Source organism: Engystomops pustulosus, chromosome 3 (genome assembly GCF_040894005.1).
Source record: "Engystomops pustulosus chromosome 3, aEngPut4.maternal, whole genome shotgun sequence".
Lineage (NCBI taxonomy): Eukaryota > Metazoa > Chordata > Amphibia > Anura > Leptodactylidae > Engystomops > Engystomops pustulosus.
The window spans coordinates 218,599,919-218,619,165 of record NC_092413.1 but is presented as its reverse complement, the minus strand read 5'-3'; the positions used below and the strand labels follow the sequence as shown (position 1 = coordinate 218,619,165).

Genomic DNA, 19,247 nt, shown 5'->3' with positions numbered 1-19,247 from the left:
ACTAGGCCCATTACGATGTCTCTATAATGGGGGGCACTGGGTCCTGCCCTGCGGTATGATCAGAGGTAGTCACTACGAGTGGGCACTATAGACGTCACTATTATGGGGGGCACTGCAGCTGTATAGGGATTTGTAGTCTCATTGTTATGGGGACACTATTATTGTGGGCACTGTAGCTGTCACTATAATGGGGGATTACAGTAATTGACATTTTTATAGGGGGCACTATAGCTGTTCCGTTTATAGGGGGGCACAGTAGCTGACATATTAATGGGCGGTACTGTAGGTGATATTATTATAGGGGGCACTGTAACTGTCACTACTATGGGGGCACTGTAGCTGTCACTATTAAAGGGGGCACTGTAGGGCATATTATTATAGGGGGCACTGTAGTTGTCACTACTATGGGGGCACTGTAACTGTCACTATTATAGGGGGCACTGTAGGGCATATTATTATAGGGCACCCTGTAACTGTCACTGTTATAGGGGACATTGTAACTGTTATTATTATGAGGATACTGATATAGGGGGCACTATTATGGGGCAATGTGGGGATATTATTGTAGGCTCACTCTTGGGGACATTATGATTGTGGGCACTGTACAGTATATTATAATATATATAATAATTATATCATATATTATTATAGGGGGCACTATAGTGGATATTATTATAGGGGGCACTGTAGCTGACATATTAATGGGCGGTACTGTAGGTGATATTGTTATAGGGGACATTGTAACCATTATTATGAGGATACTGTAGCTGATATTATCGGGGGCACTGTAACTGTCTCTATTATAAGGGGCACTGTTGGGCATATTATTATGAGGATACTGATATAGGGGCACCATTATGGGGGCCTGTCATGATTAACGGGGCAATGTGTGAATATTATTGTAGGCTCACTCTTGGGGACATTATTATTGTGGGCACTGATATTATTATAGGGGGCACTGTAGGTGATATTATTATTATAGGGGGCACTGTAGGTGATATTATTATAGGGGGCACTGTAGGTGATATTATTATAGGGGGCACAGTAGAAGATATTATAGGGGGCACTGTAGGTGATATTATTATTATAGGGGGCACTGTAGGTGATATTATTATAGGGGGCACTGTAGGTGATATTATTATAGGGGGCACTGTAGGTGATATTATTATTATAGGGGGCACTGTAGGTGATATTATTATAGGGGGCACTGTAACTGTCACAATTATAGGGGGCACTGTAGGTGATATTATTATAGGGGGCACTGTAGGTGATATTATTATAGGGGGAACTGCAGGTGATATTATTATAGGGGCATACTGATATAGGGGGCACTGTAGGTGATATTATTATAGGGGGCACTGTAGGTGATATTATTATAGGGGGCACAGTAGAAGATATTATAGGGGGCACTGTAGGTGATATTATTATTATAGGGGGCACTGTAGGTGATATTATTATAGGGGGCACTGTAGGTGATATTATTATTATAGGGGGCACTGTAGGTGATATTATTATAGGGGGCACTGTAACTGTCACAATTATAGGGGGCACTGTAGGTGATATTATTATAGGGGGCACTGTAGGTGATATTATTATAGGGGGCAGTGTAACTGTCACAATTATAGGGGGCACTGTAGGTTATATTATTATAGGGGGCATTAGCTGTCACTGCTGTGGGGGATCACGCTGATTGGCATGGCTGTGGGGAGGCAGTGTGAATGTTTTGGGGCTGCTCTATGTGTCATGTGTATGTGGCATGTAATGCCGCAGCAGTGTGAATGCCGCAGCTGCGGTTAGGCGGCATTCCTGAGGCGGGGGTCCGGGGCAGCCCCCGGGACGCTCACACGTGGATGTCTGCACGTAGACAGCAGGAGCCGGCACAGCGCCCCTCCCCCGGCAGTGGCGACCACAGCACAGCACAGCACAGCTCGGGCCGCTGCCTCCTCTCAGGGGGTCCCTGGCCTGGGGTAGCTCAGGGGTCTGGGGGGCTTCATCTGTTTCCATAACAAATCCACGAGGTTCCTGCCCTCCCACCCACTCACTCAGTGACGGCTCGTGCGCATGCGCCGCATATGTGTCCAACCAGGGGGAGGGGGGAGCGGGGGCTGCAGAACACAAACAGATTCCAGGCCGGGAGAAGACCCCCCTCCCTGCACTGTGCCCACACACACACACACACACACGTGCTGCCGCCTCACAGCCACGCCAAGAGGTGCTGCAGCAGTAACAACAAGCTCACCAGCAAGAGGTGCTGCAGCAGCTGTCATTTCCATTATTTATCCTACACACAGACCTCTGTGCTGCTGCAGAACATCTCTGTCTGGGAGAACTGTCCATTACGTGAAGAGGTTCTGCAGCAGCTGGGATCTGCATTACTAATACAGTACAAGCATCTGGTTTAAGCCAATAAAGTGCTGCATCAGACAAGGGGTTCTGCAGCAGCTGCTGCAGGACAGATATTGTACGATTGGTAAAGAGCTTGTGCAGCGGCTGCGGGTTATTGTAAACATCTGTTTTTTATTTTATTATACAGGGATCTCGGTGCTGCTGCAGAACATCTTTATTTGACAGTAATTTCGCAGCAGCTACTAGTTAGGAATGAATGCTGCTGCAGAACCTCTTCCCAAACATAGCTGTCCGTCAAGTGATTGTAAAAGAGGTTCTGCAGCATACTTGATCTTCAGTATATTACAAATGGAAGCAATTATATATGGATCTCTGTGCTGCTGCAGAACATCTTGTCTGGGTTGACCATCATGTTGCGTCTTCTCAAGAGGTTCTGCAGCGGCCGTGATTTGCGGTGGATTGCAGACCGTCTTGTGGGGCCGGCTGCTCGCAGTTCACACGTAGCGCCCGCTCGCGGTGCGTTCTCCGCCCGGTGGGCGTGTGTGTCCGGGGCCGCGGCGCCGCCAATGGCAGGGAGAGGGCTGAGCATGTGGGGAGCTTGTTTACAAGTCGGCTGTAACCCGGCCGGCAGCAGCAGCAGGAGGAGGAGGAGGCGAGGGGCCGACACTGACATGTGAGGGAGAAAACCCGGCGCGGCCGCGGCACAGGAGGCGCAGCACCCAGCACCCTGCCCGCACCCCCGGGCACCCGACACCCCGCAGCGCACTGACCACCCCGCCAGCCGACTGCAAGGCAGCCGACCTCCGACTACAGCGCCGGCCGCCGCCACGACCCGACTCCAGCGCGGGTTTATCCTGGAGCCGGGTAGAGGAGGAGGGAGAGCGGCGGAGAGAGAGCAGAGGAAAGGAGGGGGCTGCACAGGGGACACAGGGCGACACAACCGCTGCAGCCGGACACCGACTACATCACCGACTACACTGCTCGGGCCAGGTAAGCGGGGTCGCATGCATGCATAAGCTGGGGGGTGCATGTGTCTGCAGGGGGGCGGCACAGACAGATGTGTTTTTGGAGGGATTTGCAGGGAGGGCGGGGGATGTTGTTTACCGGCTGGAGGCGGTGGTGAGGCTGGCACAGCATCGGGCATGGTGGGGGGCACAAGGTGGGCGCTGCTGCTACTCTCCTGCACTAGGGGGGATTTTTGCATTTTTATTTTTTCGGTGTTATTTTCAGGTTTGCAGCGCAGGCTCCGTGTCCCCTCCCATGTGAGCTCACACCCCCCTCCTCAGCTGCCAACTCTGGCGGGGGCACACCCACTCAGCCCCGGGCCGCCCGCTGCTGCTGCGGCCGCACATGATTCCACTGCACAGCGCAAATGGGGGGATTTACTCAACTGCATGCCAAAAGGGGGTCCCCCAGGTGCAGGACGCAGGGGGGTCCCCCCCAGGCGCAGGGTTTAGGACGCAGGGGGTGCACAACGCAGGGGTGGGTCCCCCCAGGTGCAGGGGGTGCGGGACGCAGTGGGGGGTCCCCCAGGTGCGGGGGTGCGGGACGCAGTGGGGGGTCCCCCCAGGTGCCGGGGTGGGTGACGCACGGAGGGTCCCCAGATGCGTGACCTAGGGGGGGGGTCCCCCCAGGTGCGGGACGCAGGGGGTTCCCTCCAGGTGCGGGGGTGCATGACGCAGGGGGGTTCCCCAGGTGCGGGGGTGCTTGCCACAGGGGGGGCTCCCCGGGTGCGGGAGTGCATTCAGCAGTTTGCCCTATCGTCTGTAGAGCTGCTTGCGCTGGGGGTCCCCGGCATAGACAGATCTATTCCATGAGACCCCTTTTGTAGACGTGTGCAGCACGGGCCCCCAGTAATAGAAAAGCTGCACATGGTGATCCTAGACTGCTCTGTTGTGGGGTCACCATCTTTTGGGTACAGACCCCAGTAATTGCTGCACCCTATTTCTTGGAGGACATGTCACATAGTAATGGCTGTGCGTATTCACCCACATTTTACTCTTGTGGGGTTGGCTATGCCCCTTCTTTGTTTACACAGATAATGTCTAGCCATGTGCATTACTGGGGGGGGGGGCTGGTTGTGCCCCTTTTATGTATGTGATCGCTGCCCCCTCTATTGTTACAAAGGTCTGGGGTAGCTGTGCCCATTCTTCATTGGTTACATGGGGGTGTTGCGCTTTATGTTGGCTGCGCCCCTTCATGGCACACGGTGGTGCTCGTGCGTGGGGCCTTATCCCCTCTATTGGGTAGCTGTGTTCCTTCTGTTAACCCTTTGCATTGATAAATTAACTGCACCCCTGTCCTGGCACTAGCTGCACCCCTTCTTGTTGTAAGGGGCAGTGATCAAATCTGGGGAACCCTCTGGCATATATAGGGTTACTAGATCATGCTCGGATTACCGGGCGGTGTGACACCTCGTCACCCGTGGGGCATCCTGTACCAGTCACACATGGTGTCACACCCCCTTCTTGTTGCGGAGCGTGGCCTGTGCCTGTCTGAAATCATCGCTGTACTAACAAACGGGCAGCCTGGCACAAGCAGACCGCCCCTAATGGGGGTGTATGAGCGCTGGCATCCACAGGAGGGGGCACAGCCTTTACACTACTGAGGGAGACTGATCTGTAAACATCTGCCAGTGACGGAGGACAGGACTTGGCACAGGGGGTTGTGTGGAATACTGTACCCGCTGCTACACTGTAATGACACGGGACTTGGCACAGGGGGTTGTGTGGAATACTGTACCCGCTGCTACACTGTAACGACACAGGACTTGGCACAGGGGGTTGTGTGGAATACTGTACCCGCTGCTACACTGTAACGGCACGGGACTTGGCACAGGGGGTTGTGTGGAATACTGTACCCTCTGCTACACTGTAACGACACGGGACTTGTCACAGGGGGTTGTGTGGAATACTGTACCCGCTGCTACACTGTAACGGCACGGGACTTGGCACAGGGGGTTGTGTGGAATACTGTACCCGCTGCTACACTGTAACGACACGGGACTTGGCACAGTGGGTTGTGTGGAATACTGTACCCGCTGCTACACTGTAACGACACGGGACTTGGCACAGGGGGTTGTGTGGAATACTGTACCCGCTGCTACACTGTAACGACACGGGACTTGGCACAGGGGGTTGTGTGGAATACTGTACCCGCTGCTACACTGTAACGACACAGGACTTGGCACAGGGGGTTGTGTGGAATACTGTACCTGCTGCTACACTGTAACGACACAGGACTTGGCACAGGGGGTTGTGTGGAATACTGTACCCGCTGCTACACTGTAACGACACGGGACTTGGCACAGGGGGTTGTGTGGAATACTGTACCCGCTGCTACACTGTAACGACACGGGACTTGGCACAGGGGGTTGTGTGGAATACTGTACCCGCTGCTACACTGTAACGACACAGGACTTGGTGTTTGTGTCTGGGCAGTGTTGGACTGACCCCTTCCCAGAGCTACCACAGGATCCAATTGGGGACTTTGCAATGGACCTTAGTGGTCCTGCACAACACATTGGTCCTTATTTTGGGGGTAGGTAAGATATTGGGGGTCTGCATTTTACTGGAGGATCACAAGTAACCTGTAAGACCTTAGTGGGTCCAGCGCATGTTCTATACAGATGGAGGGTCCAGGGGGAAGTATGAGGGGTGTCTGTGTTTATATACGTAACATTATAAACATAAGCAGGATATTACATGTATGTAGCAGTGATGTGTGCATGAGGCTGCATGTTACATGTATCTGCAGGTTTATACAAGTATAATGTATGTAAGTAGCTGTATATAATATATATGTGCAATGGTTTGATCTATCACTATGTGGAGATATATGCTGTGTGTATATTGCAGTTTATACATCTTTGTATTAGTGCGTGTGATGTAATATAATATGTGGCTTTGTTTATATCTTGGTCTATGATGATAATCAGTTTATAAATGAATGTATCAGTGTGTGTCTATAAGGTGGCCCCTGAAGTTTCTATGTATCACTGTGTTTACATTACATAATAGCGATGTTTGGATGAATGACTTGGATGTACTGTGTGTGTATTTATGTGGCCATGTTCCTATCTGAGATCTAGCAGTGGTGTATATCACTATATATAGTTTATATTAGTGTGTGTGTGTGTATAGATAAGAAATGTATTTGTGTTTCAATGTTTATGTTGGTATTAGTATTGCAGTGTTTATGTTTCAGTATGTAGATGTATGTATGGGGCGGTGAATGTGTGTGTATGTTTACTGTGTTTTATATTGATGTTTATGTATGTGTGTATATACAGTGTATTTATCTGTGACTCTTCACATCTGTGCAGTCACTTTTCTTCCCAACGTAACCCAAAATTTACTACACAACACTGGGCAATCAAACGCAAGACACAGGGGGGCGCAAAGACTTCCCAAAGTTCACTGAAGATTATGGTTTGGATGTAGCAGGGTTGCAGCGCGGTTTTGGACTCTGCTATCCTGCCGGCCCCCCTCAGCTATTCTATTATAAATGTTACTATTGGTGTACAGCAGTTCTGATCCAGTGTATTGTTCTACTACTGATAATACTATAATACGGATACATTATATATGAGGTTCTATACTCTGTAATCTTATGTTTACCCCCCCCCCCCCCCCCTCTCCGTTGGGTTTTTGATGTTGTTGTGGAGCAATGTTTCCTTATCTGTGAGCAGACCGCTCCTTACCACACCCACCGGCTGGCGTGCCAAACATAGCTGCATGCCACCACGCGGGCGAGCTGAAGCCCGTCTATACCCAGATACCAGAGGGGCTCTGGTACTGGACAGCATGCAATACGCAGACTAATACTGCAGTGGGATGGGGGCGCTATAGAGCTTGTGCCATGTGCATAGCAGTGTATAGCATTACCCCTTGTGTCTACCCCAGATTGGACCAGTGCCAGGGAACCTGATATGATATGGACCAGTGCCAGGGTACTTGAGCCTGTGCCATGTACCATTCCATTGATGTGTTAGGATGAATCCTTAATCCAACATCAGGTCCGGATTATCAGATGGACAGATGTATGTAAAAAAATAACCCCTCTGTCCGCCACCTATAAGGTCAGGAATTTAACCGTGTGTTCACCAGACGTGCCGCAGGTCATGTCTTCTATGGCGTCACGTCTGATACACTGTGCAGGATCCACAGCTTTCGTCTTCCTGCAGATCAGCTGATTCACAGAGTTGCTGGTGTAACTCTTGCAGCCTTAAAGGGGCAGGACCGCCTCTAGTGTGTCATGGCTGCAGAAGGCTTTAAGGACTATATAGGTTAATGCTTCTTCCTTTTCCTGTGCTCAGCTGTCACATGCTTCTCCTGTGCTTGCACTTTCTAACAAATGCCTGACTTTTGGGCAGCAGGAGGGGGCGGGGCTTTCAGGGCAGGCTGTCAACAGGGGGCGGGGCTTTCAGGGCAAGCTGTCAACAGGGGGCGGGGCTTTCAGGGCAGGCTGTCAACAGGGGGCGGGGCTTTCAGGGCAGGCTGTCAACAGGGGACGGGGCTTTCAGGGCAGGCTGTCAACAGGGGGCGGGGCTTTCAGGGCAGGCTGTCAACAGGGGGCGGACTTAAGCCTCCTGCCCATTCACTGCTCCCGTAACCGAAAGCCGTCCACACTTCTTGTTTGTCCTCTTCTGTGTCAATAAAGTTTAGTTCACACTTTGAATTTGTTTTTCTCTCAGCTGAGGGTTTGCTACAGTTGTAGGCTGCTGCCTTGTTGTCGGTGTTGACCTTTGTATTAGTTTTTTTCTGGACAATAAAACTTTTACATTTTCCTTATTGTTTCTCTTGACAACAGCTCTGCTTGCTTTGTGATCTCGTTAAGACTCTAAGCTGGAGGTTTGTTACAATTACATCCAGTCCACTTGCGTCATAAAAACACAACAACAGAATTTCTCTTCGGTGATTATTTTTTGGTACAGTGTGTCGGTCATAGTTTAGATTTGATGTAATTGTAACGAACCGTAACACTGTACGCATACATATTTTCATAGTCGAGAATCGGCACATTTTTTTCATGGGCGGCACATGTCGTGTGCATGTAGCCTGAGGTTATATTAAAACTCGACTAAAACTGTGAATTGAAAGGAGCAAAGCTGCAGTGTAAAGCATGAGACAGGACGGAAACTCGGGTGGGGGAGGAGGCGGAGCTTAGACCACCACAACTAAACTAATTATATTAATTTTGTGTAGGTGCTTTAATTGTAGTTTAGAGTATAAATGCGTGAGCGGCGCCCCCAGTGGTCATTTTGATGTATTACACTGTAAATAACAAAAATCGTTTCTGATGCGACGCCGTCTTCTGTCTGTTGTATCGCAGCAGGTATGGCGAGCATACTCTCCAAGCGTCTCGGCAAGCGCTCTCTTCTTGGCGCCAGGGTCTGCGCCCCAAATTTAAGCGCAGATGGCATGTCTATGGAAGGGCCCGGAGATCTCGCTACGGGGGCCCATCTTGGAGCGTACGATGGAGGATGCTTAAAGGAATGCCTGGAGGAAAGCGCTTATCCCCCGGGAAATCTTCCTACAAGCCGCTTCAAACTGTATCCAGGCCAAAAGGTAAGATTCAGGTTGTGTGGTAAAAGCCCAGGATCAGTAAAACATGGCGGCTTCAACATTGAAATGGTGCCCCCCTTGACTTTGGGCTGTGTCTGGTATTGCAGCTCCTACATTGAAATGACTTGTGCTGAGCTGCAGTACCTTATCCAGCCTGTGTACAAGTGTGGCGCTATTTTGGGGTTTTCTGATCCTAGATAAACCCTTGAAAATGCTGAGTTTCATGAGTTTGAGGTTTCCTAAAGGAATTTCCCCCATTGATGTGTACAGTGTTTTCCCAATAATTTAGTCGTCTTTTGAATAACTTTATTAATATTTACTTTCACCTTTTAATTAGGGTTTATTTTTGCTCATTGAAGAGTAGTGCATTATGGGACTTTAACGCTGAGCTGTTTAGGGTGATGCCACACATGGCGTTTTGAACCTGTTTTTGGTCCGTTTTTAAGCAGTCCGTCCAAAAATGCATGGGTTTTTTACCAGTTTTAATTAAAATAACTGATAAAACCTGTCAAAAACGGATGCGTTTTCAAAAAACTAATGCGTTTTTTACCACATGCGGTTTTTAACGGACTGCTTAAAACCGGACCAAAAACGGGTTCAAACCGCCACGTGTGGCATCACCCTTAGTCACATGCCTGAAGGGAGACGGAGCTAAATTTAGCCAAGGAAAAGGGAGGCTTTAAAAGGGAACACTAGGCCTTGTGTATCAAAGCTGATAGATGTTAGTGTTGCCCATAGCAACCAATCAGAACTCAGCTTTGATTCCATAAGCTTCTCTTGGAAAATGGAAGCTGTTTTCTGATTGGTTGTCATAGGCAACATAGATGATTTGGTGTTGATAATTGAATCCTAGTGTCTCATGGCCACCGATCAATCAATCGCTTCAAATGAATCAATTTCTTAGGGTGTGTTCACATGTGGTGTTAATGAATGTGTTTACAAAAGCATCACAGCAGCTGAGAAGAGGAGATTTGCCTAATTACATTACAGTCAACATTGTGTTTACACCATGTTAATAAACGCAGGTGTTAACTTGATGTTAATGTATTGTTAACGCATGCGTTTTGTAAACGCAATGTTGACGGCAAAGTAATTAGGAAAATCTCCTCATCTCATCTGCTGTGATGAGTTTGTAGACCCATGTGTTTACGTCATGTGTGAACGCACCCTGATAGTGTCCTTTAAACTGTACTGTGATTGGTTGGAACATGGAGGGAACATTTTTTTTGCATTTCCATAGTATAAATTATTTCAGCATCTGCCAATTTTGAGGGATTCCCTTGTCTAAAGTGGAAAATCCCCTTTAAGACCTCAAAAACTTTAGTCTCCTTCCCCTTTCTAGGGAACTGGGCAGTGGTTTTATCCAGCAATTTGGTTTTGGGGTGAATTTAGTGTTTTTTTGTGGTTAGATTTATGCTGCCACGTATCATCCCGAAGCAGTTTAGACCTACCAAAGGGATTGGAGAAGTATGGGTGCTTTCTCCGCCAAATACAGCGCCACACCCGCTCTTTGGTTGTGTCTGGTATTGCAGCTCGGCTCCATTAAAGTGATTAAAACTGAGCTGCAGTACCAGTCATAACCTGTATACACCTGTGGCGCTGTTTTTGTAAAAACAAAATTGGTTATGTTGCTGTTTTGAGTCCGCCCCGTCAGCCATTGTACATATCTCCAAACCCGATGACCACTCGCCTTTCGTCCTTATCTTGATTTCAGGTCATGAGTTTATTACTGGTGTCACAAGCTTTGGGAGGGGGTGAGGGTCATCCTCTGCGCCTCCCCAGTCCTTCATGTGATGTATATAGTCATAGCATTAACCACTTCCTCCCAAGAAGGGGCCTTAATGCATCTAAAATTAGGAACTATCCTGTCGTTTTGTGTTCACAGCTCCCATGCAGTGCATCTCCATAGACTACTAGTGCATATGTGTGTATGTTTTCTAGGTGGGGGGGAGCTGTATATACACTTCAGGGATAAACTTTCCAAGAAGTGTAAATTTCCTTGTTAATTGTTCTGGCAGAGTGTCAGCCTCTTGTAATTAGTCAGGAAGTTTAACCCTTTGTGTTGCTCATCCTTGGAGCGGGAGCCTGCGTGCACTGCCAGGCCGCCTGTGTATCCAGGATATCTGCCAATAAGCCGTGTATGAGTCCCCCAGGAATATTGTGGAACAGAAGACCTTGCTGGAAAAGGATAGGATTTTCCTATAACTTGTTTTCTGCTGCCCAGCTGCTAAAATTGTGAAATTCTAGTTATTTCCCCTGAGCAGCAATATCTGGGAGAAACAGTGACTAGACTGTAAAGGTATTGTGTATGTTATCCTGTATTATTCTCCAGACCTGAACTCACTATTCCTCTGGAGCCATTGAGTACATACATGACATTACTTATCCTGTACTGATCCTGAGTTACTCCAGAGCTGCACTCATGATCAGTATAGGATATGTAATGTGATGTATGCACACCACTAGCAGAACAGTGAGTGCAGCTCTGGAGTATAATATAGCATGTAACTCAGGATCAGTACAGGATAAGTAATGTCATGTATGTACACAGTGACTGCACCAGTAGCAGAATAGTGAGTGCAGCTCTGGAGTACAATACAGGATGTAACTCAGGATCAGTACAGGATAAGTAATGTCATGTATGTACACAGTGACTGCACCAGCAGCAGAATAGTGAGTGCAGCTCTGGAGTATAATACAGGATGTAACTCAGGATCAGTACAGGATAAGTAATGTCATGTATGTACACAGTGACTGCACCAGCAGCAGCAGAATAGTGAGTGCAGCTCTGGAGTATAATACAGGATGTAACTCAGGATCAGTACAGGATAAGTAATGTCATGTATGTACACAGTGACTGCACCAGCAGCAGAATAGTGAGTGCAGCTCTGGGGTATAATACAGGATGTAACTCAGGATCAGTACAGGATAAGTAATGTCATGTATGTACACAGTGACTGCACCAGCAGCAGAATAGTGAGTGCAGCTCTGGTGTATAATACAGGATGTAACTCAGGATCAGTACAGGATAAGTAATGTCATGTATATACACAGTGACTGCACCAGCAGCAGAATAGTGAGTGCAGCTCTGGGGTATAATACAGGATGTAACTCAGGATCAGTACAGGATAAGTAATGTCATGTATGTACACAGTGACTGCACCAGCAGCAGAATGGTGAGTGCAGCTCTGGGGTATAATACAGGATGTATACACTATATCACTCGGTTGCGCTTTGCTATATTTCAGGTGTACGTTACACACAATGGGGCGGAGTGCGCAGGTTTGGTGGAGCAGCACAATCACGTTGATGATGAGGTGAAGGTTTTCCTGTTTGAGCTCGGGCTTCACCTGTGCAGGAAGACAGAAGACGTGCGTCTCGCGGAGGCTCCGAAGGCCATGAACCTCTCCATGGAGCACGTTGTGTCCCCCAGCAGCATGAACTCTTCCAGTGCAGCTCAGAGAATGGTGTCTCGCAGCATTGATGTCCCAAAGAGGTGAGTGTTTGTTACTGTGTATGGTCCGTCTGTTCTTCTCTAGTTTTATTTCCCAAGTCTGAGAATATAATTAATACTTTTGTATTTTTACATTTTGCAGACGTTCTGACGCGGTGGACATGGATGAGATGATGGCAGCTATGGTGCTGACCAGCCTGTCCTGCAGCCCCATCGTGCAGAGCCCCCCGTGCAGTGAGATTATCCCAGGTAAGGGCAGAGCGATGCTGTTGATGGATCTGGTCCTGTTGATGTCTCCGGTATCCATTTGAGATGAAGGGTATTAATTTGGGGTATAATAGAAGATCCCTCTATGTAGGATCAGCTGCAGGTGATTGGGTCCTGGCAGAATGTACATTTATTGGGGGCATCTATAGATGTGCAGAGCAGGTTGGGTGTTGTAGAACAGCGCCCCCTGCTGTATCATATCAGATATTTGGATGATTCCTACTAATCCGGCACCTGCTAATCTGGTATAAGAGGAAAATTCCTAATCTGGATGGTGGGATCTACATGTATCTACCTCTAAAGTGCTTAATTAATGTTCTCACTGACACAAAGTAACGACACAGCAGTGCCACAGATGATTCTTCCCCCATTTGATTCCATCTAGAAGAAAATGGATTATTGGAAGTTTACTTTGGGATATAACATTTGCTATCTTGTTATGTCCTGTTTTATAAAACAGCAGCTTTGTATTTTAGTTCTTTATGTTTAAAATCTCTGCTTGCTGTAAGTGAATTTTACAGATTCTTTTTGCAGCTGAGAGTTTGCTCCAACTATATTCACTTTATAGCGGTCTTTCTGGGCAGAGGAGGTCTGGACTCGGTGAATACACAGAGTTTAGATCATAGAAGGGGGAGATTTCAGCTCTGAAGTCCACGGCGCTGCATATATCAGCTAAATATTGAGAAGCCACAGCATTCTCTGCTTGTTTGGTACTGTGTATCAGTGCAGATTTGTTGTATCTGCAGTAAAATCTAGAGAGATGCTGTGTAAAAAAAACAAAAACCCTCAGTTGTAAGAAGATTTCCAGTCTCCAAAGCAAAATATATGTTTCTATTCACTGACAGCAAGCAAAGAGAACTTCCAAAATGGCTTAAAGTGCATGTACAGATCTTTAGAGCCCAGAAATCTGTTGACCGCTCATTTTTTCTTTCGTTTTCCAGCTCCTCAAGTCACCTGTGACTTATGGAAGGAAAGTGGAGACGTGTCGGACAGCGGCAGCAGCACCACCAGCGGGCACTGGAGCGTGGAGTGTGGCGCGTCCACCCCGTCTCCTCCGCACAATGAGGCCAGTCCCAAGTACACCGGCGAGGTGTTCAGTGCTTCCCACGTCGATGAAGGATTTGAGACCGATCCCGATCCCTTTCTTTTGGACGAGCCGGCCCCTCGGAAGCGGAAGGTACCGCCCCTGCACAGCTTTTCCCACCTATCGGATGTCTTCTCCTCTCTCCATTGTTCTCTATTGACTTGTATTGTGTTTTCCAGAACTCTGTGAAGGTGATGTACAAGTGTCTGTGGCCAAACTGTGGGAAACTGCTGCGCTCCATTGTCGGCATTAAACGCCATGTGAAGACTCAACATCTGGGGTACGTAGAGAACTTACCTCACCCAGCATCCACCTACCTTATACTGCAGTGTTCTGATGATAGGAACTTACTGCATTGGTGAATATGTTTAACTTAGTAGATCGGTGGATGCACAAACTTGGGTCTTTGCGCAGTCTGATTAGCTTCACTGTGTTATTCTGCAAAGCTGAATTTACAATCCTGCAGAGCTGAAATCCATTAGCAATGACTACACAACCCGAATAGTGAGTGCAGCTCTGGAGTATAATACAGGATGTAACTCAGGATCAGTACAGGATAAGTAATGTCATGTATGTACACAGTGACTGCACCAGCAGCAGAATAGTGAGTGCAGCTCTGGAATATAATACAGGATGTAACTCAGGATCAGTATAGGATAAGTAATGTCATGTATGTACACAGTGACAGCACCAGCAGCAGAATAGTGAGTGCAGCTCTGGAGTATAATACAGGATGTAACTCAGGATCAGTACAGGATAAGTAATGTCATGTATGTACACAGTGACTGCACCAGCAGCAGAATAGTGAGTGCAGCTCTGTAGTATAATACAGGATGTAACTCAGGATCAGTACAGGATAAGTAGTGTCATGTATGTACACAGTGACGGCACCAGCAGCAGAATAGTGAGTGCAGCTCTGGGGTATAATACAGGGTGTAACTCAGGATCAGTACAGGATAAGTAATGTCATGTATGTACACAGTGACTGCACCAGCAGCAGAATAGTGAGTGCAGCTCTGGGGTATAATACAGGATGTAACTCAGGATCAGTACAGGATAAGTAATGTCATGTATGTACACAGTGACGGCACCAGCAGCAGAATAGTGAGTGCAGCTCTGTAGTATAATACAGGATGTAACTCAGGATCAGTTTGTGTTCTTGTTAAGATTGGACCTTTGTATAACTCCTTTTAGAGATGGGATGGATTCGGACCAGCGTAAGAGAGAAGAAGATTTCTATTATACTGAGGTCCAAATGAAGGATGAGTCTGAGGTGGAGAGCACCCCAAGGAGCCCCAGCACTGCTACCGCCCCCCTTCTCATCCAGCCAGTGACACCCAAGCCGGAGGCTCAGGCTGTGGAAGTGGCCTCCTTGGAGTCTCCCTTGCCCAGTGCCCTCAGCCAGTCTGCCCCAGGCTCCTTCTGGCATATCCAGGCTGATCATGCCTACCAGGTAACTCATCCCACAACCTTTACATTACATGTGAAATGTCAGTGTTCCTGGATTGACGGTTTATATGGCAAAATGTTTTAAATGTAATATGTTGGCAGTTTTGTCCATGCAGCCAGTGTCATGTATTGTCCCTGCATAGATGAGTAATCATGCCTTTGTACCCTCACTGCTGTGCTCTGTACTCTCTGCAGCCAGTGTTATGTATTGTCCCTGGAGAGGTGTGTAATCAGACCTCACACTGCTGTGCTCTGTGCTCTCTGCAGCCAGTGTTATGTACTGTCCTGGAGAGATGTGTAATCAGACCTCACACTGCTGTGCTCTGTGCTCTCTGCAGCCAGTGTTATGTACTGTCCCTGGAGAGATGTGTAATCAGACCTCACACTGCTGTGCTCTGTGCTCTCTGCAGCCAGTGTCATGTATTGTTCCTGGAGAGATGTGTAATCAGACCTCACACTGCTGTGCTCTGTGCTCTCTGCAGCCAGTGTTATGTACTGTCCCTGGAGAGATGTGTAATCAGACCTCACACTGCTGTGCTCTGTGCTCTCTGCAGCCAGTGTCATGTATTGTCCCTGCATAGATAAGTAATCATGCCTTTGTACCCTCACACTGCTGTGCTCTGTACTCTCTGCAGCCAGTGTCATGTATTGTCCCTGCAGAGATGTGTAATCATTTCTTTGTGCCAGCAGGATTTATAACCATAACATCAGGAATATCTAAAATATTCACACTCCAAGTGCACTTGGACTCACACTGCTGTGCTCTGGGCTCCCTGCATTAAACAGCTTCACATCCCTTGCTCTAAGGAAAAGTTGTAGAAGGCTTCTGGCTGAACACTACGGAAGTCACTGGGAGCATAGCAGAACATATCAATAGAGAAGGCAAAGAGCACAGCAGTGTGAGGACCCCTCCCCATCGTACTGGCTGTTAGAGACCTATTGAGCAATGACTTGCAGCTCAGTGTCTCATCTTAAGGTAGAGACACTGCATCTCAACATAAAGCCCCCCACTAAACCACATTGTGTCCAATTAATTTACTAAGTTGTCTGTTTTTATGTGGCCAACAGCAGAATTGTGAACGCAGCTCTGGAGGAGAGGGAAAGCAGAAATGTATATTCCCCCGTGTGCCGTCTCCTCGTCATTCATTCTGCTTTTCTCCTGCCAGGCTCTGCCTTCCATTCAGATCCCAGTGTCCCCTCACATCTTCACCAGTATAAGCTGGGCAGCCGCCCCTTCCACGCTCCCAACTCTCTCTCCGGTAAGTACGACGCCGTTTATCCGTTTTTTTTTTTTTTCCCCTGTTAGATTTTTAGGACTCCTCAGAGGTCAGGTCATGCTAGGCCGTGGCTTGTGGTACCGAATATGGATTCCTCCACAAGGGGTCCTAGAACTGATCCCCCTCCTTGGGGAGACTTTTTAGATTGCTCTCCTATAAGGAAGTGTTCCGGAACCCCGGCTATGAACGTGTGATGTCTCCATTCACTTCTATGGGCGTTCCAATAATTGGCGCACCAAACCCATCGCAGTGAATGAGGAGACCTGCACCTCCGGGCGGGAGGAAGATTTGGGTTCTGCCTCTAGTACAATGTACAGATGAGAGGCCGACACTTTGTTTCATCCCGTTCCATCCGCCTTTCAGATCAGAAGCCGGTCGCTCAGCTTCAGTGAACAGCAGCAGCAGACGCCATCCATAAAGTCGCAGCTGATCGTGGCCTCGCCACCCAGAGCGTCCAATGGCAGCAGGTAGGTTCCTCCACATTCTCCATCTTTTCTAATTCGGTAAATATTTGTCACTTTTTACCTATTTGGATCAGTAAGATGAAAAGATCTAGTTTTACAGCAGGCTGTAAAGCGAGATGCTCCCATAATTTAGTTTTTTATGCTGTTGCCTGTCTGGCCACTAGATGTCAGTATAACCATAGACTCCTGTTTTTTACATGGGGGATCAGTATATCAATCTATCGTTAGTAGCTGCCGGTATTGGGTCAGGGGACTTCTGGCTTTTTAAAGGGGTTGTCCCCAGTTTGGTATCCCTTTAACACCTCTGATGCACATAAAAAATGTATTTCTCATAATGCCAAAAATAAGAGTTTAGTTACATCCTTTTGTGGTGAAGATGATGGGGTAAGATCTACTTTTTTTATTGTATTTTTTGGTTTCCCAATATCTTCTACATTTCATGGATTGGTTTTTGGCTTCGGGAATGGGTTTACTGTACTAGGAAAAAAAAATCCATAAAATCTGGAAGCATTGGGGGAGGTTCAAAGTTAAATTAAGACCTTAAACTGATTTGTTTTATTTTAGTTTTTTAATTTAAAGGGAATCTGTCAGGAGAAACTGACCCAATAAACCACTACCAGTATGTTGTCCCTGATAAACCAGGGACATTACTCGTAGATCGAGCAACTGTGACTGCGGTAATATTCTTATGTTTCTTATCCGTGGCCTCCTTCCTTCTCAAATCAACTTTTAAAATTATGCTTATTAGCCAGAAGGGCTCCTGAGGGGTTTACCAGAGCCCCTCTGTGCTGTAGCTGTTACACTGTGCAGGAGAACTTCCCCCTCCCAGTGCTGGGGGAGCAGGGAGTTGGATAAGACTTCTGGCTCATTGTCATAATATTAAGCAGGAAGGAGGTCATGGATAACAAATATAAGAGGATTCCCACAGTCCTGGTGCCTGGATCTATGAGTAATGTTTATCAGGGTGGATTTTGATCATGTTTCTTTCATGGCCCATTGTATCATCCAGTAAATCTACTTTGAAGTGAGATGTAAAATGATTGCAATAAGTTACAGAGTTGGGAGAGTTTAGCGCTGAAGTCAAGCTCTCCTGCCTCAGAGCGTCCCTTCTGCTGTGATTGATACAACTGCACTCCAGGACATCAATAATTGGCTCCTGTAAAATCTGGTGAATGATGTCGGTCACCGTGGAGGAGGTGTTCATCAGCAGAGAGAGCTTGACTTCAGCACTAAACTCTCCACCTCCTTGACTTTATACAACCAATTTACTTCTCACTTCGAAGTTGATTTTACTCCGATGATTGAAGAAACCTCATCTGGAAGGCGTTAAAGCAGGTACAACAAGCTAGGGATAGTGGTTTATTAGGTCGATGTCTGCTGACAGGTTCCCTTTTGAACTGTAAGTTGTTTTGCTATATGATTTTATTTTTTATTTTTATAGGAAAGTTCGTGGTGAAGCAAAGAAATGCCGTAAGGTCTACGGCATCGAACACCGGGACCAGTGGTGCACCGCCTGCCGGTGGAAAAAAGCCTGTCAGAGGTTCCTCGACTGAACCTCCCCCCCCCATTCCCCAGTATATTCACGTCTCCCGAGAGTCGCGTATTTAGTGTCATCCCTTTTAAGGCTCCCGGAGCCTCCGAAATCGAAGCCTCTCTGAGAAATCGGTGACGACTAAAGACTGTAAAAAAATTGTAAATGACACAACCTGTACATCAACGTATGTCGGCCAGAGTTTTAAAACATTTTTTTCTTTTATTGTAAGGCTGTAGGGATTTTTTTTTTTTGTATTTTAACTTTGTTAAACACACGCGTAGGGACCAAAGTGTTAAGGATAAAAAAAAAAAAATCCCTTACGGCTACAAGTTTCAAAAAGTTTCCCGGAGTTTGGAGATGGCCGTCCTTTGTTGTATATAGCGTCTGCTCCCCCTTCCCCTACACTGACCTGTATATGCCCCCCCCCCCCCACTATACTTGTTCTTATATTTTGTTACATGATTTTTAATGCAGAGAATTGTATATACAGTAAAGATGCGTTTTGACTCTTGCAGTGTCCGGGGGTCCGTCAAAAAGAGCAGTTTTTAAAATTCCAGTTCCTAATTTTAGGGGTTTTTTTTGGTATCTCGTGAGTCTGTGACGCCATATTGTACGTGTGTATATCACCCTGGGATCGGGCAAGTGAGACGATTCCACAAAAAGGACCATTTTTGGTGCTCTGCATCTACACAGATTGATGTGTGATATGTTGACCATTTTAGGCCATCAGTTGGTACCTTTGTGTCCGTGCAGGAGTCACTGCTATTTTTTGGGGTCCGTCCAGTTGTTTCAAAGCAGCCTTGAAG

General features: G+C 47.4%; 1 protein-coding gene across 4 annotated transcripts; it reads left to right on the top strand.

Annotated features, from left to right (window-relative positions):
* The first annotated feature begins 2,864 nt into the window (after positions 1-2,864).
* On the top strand, positions 2,865-18,952 carry ZNF395 (zinc finger protein 395). Of its 4 annotated transcripts, none has more exons than XM_072143851.1 (10): positions 2,865-3,336; positions 8,683-8,915; positions 12,161-12,408; positions 12,509-12,615; positions 13,575-13,810; positions 13,897-13,997; positions 14,912-15,170; positions 16,333-16,425; positions 16,807-16,910; positions 18,349-18,952. In XM_072143851.1, the coding sequence occupies exons 2-10, from the start codon at positions 8,685-8,687 to the stop codon at positions 18,458-18,460; spliced, it is 1,491 nt and encodes a 496-aa protein (XP_071999952.1). In that variant the 5' UTR covers positions 2,865-3,336; positions 8,683-8,684; the 3' UTR covers positions 18,461-18,952. The 4 variants fall into 4 exon arrangements, with proteins under 4 accessions (XP_071999952.1, XP_071999951.1, XP_071999950.1 ...); XM_072143850.1 differs by having other exon boundaries at positions 2,866-3,336; positions 8,680-8,915; XM_072143849.1 differs by lacking the exon at positions 2,865-3,336 and adding an exon at positions 5,405-5,886.
* Positions 18,953-19,247: the final 295 nt, after the last annotated feature.